Source organism: Apium graveolens, chromosome 2 (genome assembly GCF_009905375.1).
Source record: "Apium graveolens cultivar Ventura chromosome 2, ASM990537v1, whole genome shotgun sequence".
In the NCBI taxonomy this organism is placed as follows: Eukaryota; Viridiplantae; Streptophyta; class Magnoliopsida; order Apiales; family Apiaceae; genus Apium; species Apium graveolens.
The window spans coordinates 247,128,173-247,137,627 of NC_133648.1; the positions used below are offsets into that span (position 1 = coordinate 247,128,173).

A 9,455-nucleotide genomic window follows, 5' to 3' on the forward strand; every position below is an offset into this window, starting at 1 on the left:
AGCTAACAGAAGCTCTAGCTCTCATCACGCGGGCTTGATTTACAAGATGGGTCATGAGCACACCATACTTGGAACCTCCCAACTTTTATTATCAACAAAGATGGGTGATGAACAACTTTTATTATGAGGATTTAATGCACAAGGCAATGTCGGGCGGCTCACTTCGTGACTTTCTTTGGGAGGTGGGAATGGCCCCACCAGAAGGGTTGGTGCGAGCCGAGGTGGCCAGGCCGGCTCGTATTCAAAATATGCACTACTGCGGGCTGGGCTCATGAGCTCGCCTTACACTAGATGTTCATGTGAGCTGAAGGAAGATTAAATGGTAAAAAATTTGTATAATATCTTACAACGGGGAGAGACCATATGGGGTCCCTTTTCCAACTTTCTTAAGAGGTCAAAACGGCCGCACCAGGAGGGTTGGTGCGAGCCGAGGCGATCAAGCCTGCTCACGTCATCCAATTTTGACTCTGATATGGAAAATGGCCAATATATGATGGGGTTGTTTGTGAATCTCGGGGCCGACACGAGACATTCCTATAATCATGGGAAGAAATGCGGAGATATTGTAAGATTATAGAAAAACATGCGGGGACGGTCATGATTCACGTGATTAATTGGATGAAGGCCTGACTTATAGATGAGCTTGGGTTGAATGGGCAGAAAAACCATAATCCTAGTCATGTGACTTGTTCCCCAAGCATTACGTGAGGCTTGATTCCTATAAATTGGGTACGTAGGCACCTTGTATGATTATGTGAATTGACACTCGAGAAAGAGTAAGAGAAAACCTTCATTCTCTATTCATTTATCGAGAAGTCATCATACAAGCCCATCCACCACCATAAACGACCTTCATCCGCCACTAAACACCACCCCTAGATCTTTATTCCGGTCACGAACTTCCACAACGGTATTGTACCAAATTCTCCCTACAAGTAGTTTTTGGGATACGATGGTATCAGTGCAGAATATGTTCTTCGGCATTTGACATTAAGTTGAAACAACATTCGTAATGGGGATTCCTTATTGTCCACTGGGTGATTCACATGGGTTGTTGCAGAAATGTTTGTGGTTGTTTGAATTACTGCAAAATATTGTAATTTATTCACATGTATTGTTGTTTTATAATTGTTATTTGAATTAAAGTCTTCATGAATTTTTATTCTTGGCCTTAATAAATCTCCCACATCCCTCACTTAATATTAACAAATATACAGTTCTGCACATGTTAATCGCATCATGGTTGCTTTTGATATAGAAATCTTACCATAATTATTCATTTTAATCGATTTCATTCGTTCACATGTGGCATGTAAGGACGCATCCAAACACCGATATAAACCAGCATGATCTTATGTTTTATAAATACTATAAGCTAAAATATACACACACATATTCATTTACTACCATGCATTTAAAAAAAATAAGTTACAACATTTAAGAAAACGAACTATCTAAAAATACTTTCAGATATATAAATATTCTTAAATGAAATATGATTTTTTTATGATTAATTTTGAGCTCTTCTAGTAAATCTATTTCTACTTTCTTATAATAAACGAAACGTTGAAAGTTTTGGTATGATATATGTTTTTTGTTCTAAGCAGATTTCACCTTATTACCCTTATTTAATTAGTCAATTCTAATTCTAATTTTAATTAATATTAAAGTTAAATTCATCTACCAATTTAAATTCTAATTTATATCGAACTATATACTTTTTTGGTTGGTTGATCGGTCTATCAATTATATTTCTAATTGATATTGAAGACACATTCATCTATCAATTTAAATTCTAATTTATATCGAACTCTATATTATTTAATTGATGTTAAATTCAAATTTTTCTACCAATTTAAATTTAATTTCATCAATACTATCTTATAATACACGAAACATTAACATTTTGGTTGATATTGTCTCCTTGAATTACTTAATTACCCATACTTAATGATTTCAATATTTTACATAAGTGTCCTTATGTTTTATATTTATTTAATTTTCTTATATTTTAAACTCTTCTAATTGTATTCTAAATTTAATTCATAATAGTTATTCTAACTAATTCATTAATTGAAGTTAACTAAGATGAAAAGAGTACCAGGTAATCAAGTCCACCATGAATGTACAATTCTCTCGTCCTGCTATTATAATAGCCGGAATATTAAATTTTTTGTCGGTATAAAAAATTCATGCAGCAATATATTATATAAAATTTGGTCGGTATGGAAATTTCGGGCAACAAAATAAAATATATTATTCGCGTGAGCTAAAATAATTATACTCCCTCCGTTCCCCTGGATTCTTTACATTCTTTTTTCTCATACTTGACACACATTTTAAGGTTATTATAAAATATCGTATCAAAAAATGTTATTATAAAATATAATACTATATTTTATTTTTAGAATTTTCTTCTTCTATATAAAAGTCCAAACATTGTATTTTTATTTAAAAGAAAAAATATTTAAAATTATTTAGAGAAGCATGTTTTACGGGAGTTTTAAAATTTGTGTCAATCTCCTTCTCTCAATATAAAAAATTCAGTGGGATGGATGGAGTACTATTTAGTCAGACAAAAATAAAATTAAAAATAAAATATTATCCGTTGTTTGGTGTAATGGTCTCATGAATAGGCAAAATAATGTAAATTAAACATCTCGAGTAAAATAAAATTATACTATTTTTTAGACCAAATAAAATTAAAAAAAAACACCAACTATAATGAGTGAGATTTTATCCGAATAGTAAAATGGATCTCGGATTAATCTAACCAAAGAAGTTACACCTATCAGGCCCATTTACGCAACCAAGGAACGTCCGACATGCATTGTCCTTTGTCCAAGAAGTTCTTTCAACGACCATGGCACCACAATAACAAACACCCGTCGTTTCTTGCAATGGCATGATGAATGGCTACTGGTATAAGGAGGAGAAATAAGATACAGAAGAAAAATAGTGAGAAAAACAGATGGAGGGAAAAAAAAAACCCAAATTAATGAGGTTGAACCCATACTAACGGCAGCATATTTACGCACAAAACGTAGTTTAAGTTTAACCATACAAAATGAACATGTGGGATACTTTTGACCTCCCAATAATTAACTCTTCCAAATAAATATGATATGAAATTTGATAAAGTTACAAAAAATTAATCGATGTCTTCAAAGTAAATAGCTTTCCTGAATAGAGCAAAATTCTAGGAAGATCGCTATTTTAGAGGAGACTTTGGAGATCACCTAAGTTTTGCAATCAAAACATTTTAAAAAATATTATTTTGTGAAGTACGTTCTATAAATATCTCTAATTTATTAAAATTATTGAATATCTTTTAAGTTTTAAGAAGTATAATGTTTATATTCTACAAGCTAAAAAAATGTTCTCCAAACTAAACATGTATATGTTTTGTAGAGTAAAACATTTTATACTGTTTTACATATATGATATTGAAGATTTTAAATAAAATAATGTTCTTTGCAGAACAAGATCCGTAAAATAATATATTTTACAATATTTTTATGCAAGATTCTACTTGTAGAACATCAGTGGTTTTCAATATCTACAACAAATAACTTTTTTTTGACGTGCAACGAAGAACTTAACTCTTCCTGAATATTGTATTTTTTTAAAAAAAAAATCCTTAATATTAATATACAGTAGCATAATTTTAAAAATTATTGATTTTATCGATGAATTCCCGATTAATCTTCTACAAGGTACGTCATTGATCCGATTTCTGAAATTCGATTAATCCATATGTATTTTTCAAAACTGGTATATTAAAAATAAATTATTCAATATAAAATTTAATTTCAATTAATTTTAAATAACTATCACTTGTGTACCGATAAATACATATCAATTTATAAATTACTAATAAAATAATAATTTTGATTAAATATAATTAAAATTTTCAAATGCATCTGATTTTTTTTCCAGTTAATTATTTGATAATCCCTGATTCTTCGATTAATCTTAGATGAATAGTTGACCAATCTATTTCGATTACCGATTTTTATAATATTGAGCATTGTTAAACACGAAAATTAAATCAATTTATTTTCTTAAATTTATATAAAACCAAATACCGAGAGAATCCATAACCGTTTGACCAACTTATTAGTATGATCATAATAAATGAGCTGGTTTATGATATTTTATTCATACACTTGAGTTAAAAATGTAACTTAATATGTATTTCTTTATTTTTAAAAAAGTCTCTCAATATGAAAAGCGTCTTGTCTATTGACATGTTCTATATGTTTTATTAGTACTTAAAGTCAAAAGTATTTTATAATCATCTCTTTTGGTTCGATAATTCGTTGTTTTCTGTTTATCTGGTTCTGATGGCGACATCACAAAACATTATTCAAGCAATGAATAATATATCTTTTGAGGAAGAGGAGGAGGGAGGTATTGCGTTCGAAGAAGTAGAGGGCGAGGAAGTAAATGATATTTTACAGGGATTAAACATTCATCTATGTCTGGTGGGAAGGTTTATCAATGAAGGAGTGGTGGATTTTACAACTATGAAGCATACGTTGGCGTCAATTTGGAAGCCTGGAAAAGGAGTCAGTGTCAAAGAGATTGATGTTAATTTATACATTTTCCAGTTTTATCATGAACTGGATATAAAGAGAGTCATTCGTGGAAGTCCATGGACGTTTAATAGAAAAGCGCTTCTTATTGCTCGCATGAAGGAAGGAGATGTATCCCGAGGAGTAAATCTTAACAAACTTGATCTATGGATTCAGATTTACGATATGCAAGTTGGTCTCATGACAGAAAGAGTGCTGAGGGAGGTTGGTAATTACGTGGGAGAATATGTTGAATCGTGTCCAAAAAAATATTCAAAGAAGGATGGCGCGATTATATGCGTATAAGAGTAACAATTGATATTACACGTTCAATAAAAAGACGTATGAAGGTTAGAAAGGAAGGAGGGGAATGGGGATGGATCACATTCAAATATGAGAATATACCAACTTTCTGTTTCATATGCGGTATAGTGGGTCATTCAGAGAATTTTTGCAACAGTCTTTTTAATACACATGAGGAGGAAATAGTAAGGCCATATGGAGCATGGTTGAGGGCTCCTTTTCGGAAGCAGAATAAGTTAGTGGGTTCAAGATGGCTAAGGGAAGGTGACAAGGAGGATGATGGTGATCGGAATACGGCGAGCGCAAAGTCAGGGGAAACAAATCACACGGTTAAACAAATCCCGCTTGTTGTGCAGATAAGGGATGAGAGAGATAATCAAGGTGATACAATTATAATTGTTAAGGATATAGGCGCCAATTCTTCTGTTTCAAATTTGGGAGGTATTTTACCGGAATCAAGTAAATCGAATCCCTTAAAAAAGGAGTAGTTATTGTGGATAATAAAAAAAGAAGAATAACAGATGGGTCTGATCTTATTGGGCCGAATGATAATGCAGAATTATATATGGACTCAGATTGTGAAAGTATGGATGGAATGGGTCAAAATGATTCAAAAAATGCTTTGGTGGCGGGCTCTGGTACAGGAGTCCGCCAAGGATTATGAGTACATTAAGCTGGAATTGCCGCGGGTTTGGGACCCCGTGGGCTATTCAATTCCTTAAGGAGATGGTTCTCCAAAAGAAACCCGACATAGTTTTCTTGTGTGAAACCCTGTGTAAAATGGATACTGTAGAGAAAGTTAAGAATATGATTGGCTTTGAAGGGGTAGTGGCTGTAGATGTTCAGGGGAGAAGTGGTGGTATCGCTTTATTTTGGAGGAGACAAGATGAGGTGCAGCTCTTATCGTATAGTAGGAATCATATAGATGTAGTGGTGGATATAAGGGGGTGGAGTAAGTTCAGAATGACAGGAATTTATGGCGAGCCAGATAGGATAAGGAGAAGTGAAACTTGGAATCTAATCAAGGGGTTGAAGTCTCAGTCGATGGTGCCTTGGTGTCTTATTGGAGATATGAACAATGTTGTTAAGCAGGAGGATAAAAAAGGCGGGCATTCGTACCCATCATGGCTGATTCAAGGATTTCGAGATACGTTGGAAGAATGTGAATTGGAGGATGTTGAATTAACAGGGTATCCTTATACGTGGGAGCGAGGGCACGGTACAGAAAGTTGGATAGAAGTTAAATTAGACAGGGCCTTAGTGAACAAAGAATTTGTAACTATTTTTACAGAGGTTAAGCTGACGAATTTGGAGCTCAGTACTTTAGATCATAGTCCCATCTTTTTTGAACTTGCCAAAGTGGTGTATTCAGTTAACAATAAGGTTTTTACATTTGAAAATGCGTGGCTCCGCGAACCTATGTGTCGCCAGATTGTGGAGGAAGTTTGGTATAGGTTCCAGGATCGTCCTATGCAGGAGAAGATAGTTAAATGTGCATAAATTTTACAAGTGTGGGGTAAGGAAATCACTGGCAGCTTTAAGTCTCGAATTAATCAGTGCAAGAATATTATGAGACGAGCCAAGGGGAGAATAGATAATAATTCAGTGAAGGAGTACCAAGAAGCTTCGAATAGGCTAAATGAGATATACAATCAGCAAGAGGTATTTTGGCGTCAAAGAAGTAAGCAGTTATGACTACGGGAGGGTGATCAGAATAGCAAGTATTTTCACGCTGCTGCTAGGAATCGTCGAAAGATTAATCAGATTGATTCTTTACTAAATGATGATGGTCAAAGAGTAGGGTGGGAGTCTGGATTGCAGGACACAATGGTGAATTATTTCACGAAGTTGTTTGGAGCATCTCAAACAGTGTGGAACCATTTATTTGAATGTGTAATGAGAAGAATAAATCATGTTCAAAACGCGAGTCTGCTAGCCCAGGTTGAAGCAAATGAAGTCAAGAAAGCTCTATTCAGCATGCATCCTGACAAGTCCCCTGGACCAGATGGCATGAGCCCGGGATTTTATCAGAAATTTTGGGGTATAGTTGGTGGAGATTTGGTAGAGATTGTGCATAAGTTTTTTCTGACAGGAGTGTTGGAAGAAGGTATGGGGGATTCAAATATTGTTTTGATTCCAAAGAAAAAGAACCCTGTGAACATGATGGATCTGCGCCCTATATCATTATGTAATGTTATTTACAAAGTCATATCGAAGGTTTTAGCTAATAGGGTGAAGCAGGTGCTCCGTGATTTGATTTCAGAAACGCAAAGTGCTTTTATTCCCTGAGATTAATTACTGACAATATCTTGGTTTCATACGAAGTGATGCATTTTATGAAGCGTAAAACTCAAGGTAAAACGGGATGGATGGCTCTAAAATTGGATATGAGCAAGACATATGACCGAGTGGAATGGAGGTTTTTGAAGGAAATAATGAAGCAAATGGATTTTGATGATCAAATTATTCGTTTACTAATGGCTTGTGTGTGCTCAGCTAGGTACCAGATATGTCATGCATGGAGAAGATTTGGGTCTATAATTCCTGAACGTGGTGTTCGTCAAGGCGATCCATTATCATCTTATTTATTCTTAATTTGCATGGAAGGCTTATCTATCCTAATTAAAGAGTACGAAGGTAGAAAGTTGGTGAGCGGTATCCAGGTGGTAAGGGGTGCACCTCGTCTGACCCATATGTTCTTTGCAGACGATACATATATTTATTGTAAGGCCAATGAGTATGAGGTGGATCATATTGTTGATTTGTTGCAAATTTTCGAGAGGGCGTCAGGTCAAAAAATCAATACAGATAAGTCATCTGCCTTTTTTAGTCGTAATACTGATCAGAGTGTAAGGGAGGTGCTATGTTCCATTTTGCATTTTAAGGAAGCAGATGAGGCTACAACATACCTGGGCCTACCGAATATTATAGGGAGAAATAAGACAGTGGTCTTCGGTTTTCTGAAGGATCGTTTGCAGGAGAGAGTGATGGGGTGGGACAAGAAATGTTTGTCTAGAGGAGGGAAAGAATTAATGTTAAAAACTGTAGCTCAAACTCTCCCTAATTACGACATGAGTATGTTTCTTCTCCCTTAGAACTTGTGTACTGATATGGAGAGAATCATGAATAAATTTTGGTGGAAGGGTTCAAATGGTGGCAAAGGCATTCGTTGGTTGCAGTGGGATCGTATGTGTACAAAGAAATCTAGTGGCGGAATGGGATTTCGTAAGCTACAGGATTTCAACGTGGTTCTTCTCGGTAAGCAAGCTTGGAGACTGACTACTAAAACGGATAGTTTAGTAGCGAAAGTGTATAAAGCTAGATACTACCCCGAGGGATGCTTTTTGACAGCAAATTTGAATAGTAATCCGAGCTATATTTGGCGGTCTATTATGGAAGCTCAGGTTCTTTTAAAGCAATGAGCCGTTCGTCGAGTTGGGTCAGGGACAACTGTTAGTATAACTCAAGATCCTTGGTTACCTAGTAGTGATCCTTACATACACACGGATCATGAAGCTATAAGGAACAGGACAGTCGATGCCTTGATGATTACGAACCAAATTGAATGGGATGTTGATCTCGTAAAAGATATATTCTCAGAAAGGGATGCTCAGTTGATACTATCAATTCCGTTGAGACCATCTGATATGGATAGCTGGTTTTGGAAATGGGAAAATCTTAGTCATTATTCAGTCAAGTCTGCATATGCAGCTATTCAAGAGACCAAACAAAACAGTTGCTGGAACGATAATTTTCCCTGGAAGCGAGTTTGGAATCTGAAAGTTCCGTTGAAGGTGAAGCATTTTATTTGGAGAGCAATCAGAAATATTCTTCCTACGAAGGATCAACTGCTATCTAGAAGGGTTGCAGTAATTGATAAATGTCCTATCTGTAATCTTGAGGTAGAATCAGTGTATCATTCTTTGGTATCTTGTCAATTTGCTAAGCAGTGTTGGTGTCTGTTGGGGATCAGTCCAGTGGAGGATGATCAGTCAAGCTTCAACAATTGGTTGTCTGCAATGATTCAGAAATGCATTAACAGGAAGCTGCAGGAAGTGGTCATGGTTTGTTGGTCGATGTGGCATAACAGAAACGAGATAGTATGGAATCAGCGTGGAGGAGAAGGCTCAGAGGTTTGCAGGTCAGCGAAGGCTCTTCTTAACCAATGGCAGAACGCTCAAGATAAGTCGTTTGATAATTTTCTTGATTTCATGAATCAAGAAGACGACAAAGAGCGTTGGGAACAACCACAGGAAGGTACGGTTAAGATTAATGTTGATGCAGCAATTTTTGAGAATTTTAATACATATTGTTGGTCCATGGTAGCTTGAAATCATAAGGGAGAGTTGGTATCAGCTAATACGAAATGTAGAGAAGGCCGTATAGCCCCATAGATAGCAGAAGCTTTAGGAATTAAGGAGGCATTAAGCTGGATTAAAAATCATATCATGCTACCAGCCATAGTCGAGACAGATTGCCTATCGGTGCTTCAAGCGATCCGTTGTTCTTCTGCCCATCTATCTTATCTTGGGAGGGTGATAGATGAGTATAAGGTGTTGGTTAGTGAGCTTAAAA

At 35.5% G+C, this 9,455-nt stretch overlaps 2 protein-coding genes across 2 annotated transcripts; both read left to right on the top strand.

The window, feature by feature from the left end:
* The first annotated feature begins 5,660 nt into the window (after positions 1–5,660).
* LOC141699242 (uncharacterized) lies at positions 5,661–6,380 on the top strand. Its single transcript, XM_074503487.1, has one exon. It carries the CDS (start codon positions 5,661–5,663, stop codon positions 6,378–6,380), a length of 720 nt encoding a protein of 239 aa, XP_074359588.1.
* A 1,610-nt stretch (positions 6,381–7,990) lies between these two features.
* LOC141699273 (uncharacterized) lies at positions 7,991–9,211 on the top strand. Its single transcript, XM_074503488.1, has 2 exons — positions 7,991–8,138; positions 8,325–9,211. The coding sequence occupies exons 1-2, from the start codon at positions 7,991–7,993 to the stop codon at positions 9,209–9,211; spliced, it is 1,035 nt and encodes a 344-aa protein (XP_074359589.1).
* The last annotated feature ends 244 nt before the right edge of the window (positions 9,212–9,455 follow it).

Bases quoted from the DNA above. Each gene is read 5' to 3' on its own strand.
- LOC141699242 (XM_074503487.1), top strand. From the start codon at position 5,661: ATGGATACTGTAGAGAAAGTTAAGAATATGATTGGCTTTGAAGGGGTA.
- LOC141699273 (XM_074503488.1), top strand. From the start codon at position 7,991: ATGGAGAGAATCATGAATAAATTTTGGTGGAAGGGTTCAAATGGTGGC. The intron at 8,139-8,324 runs GTAAGCAAGCTT...GAGTTGGGTCAG, and splicing joins TTTCAACGTGGTTCTTCTCG to GGACAACTGTTAGTATAACT.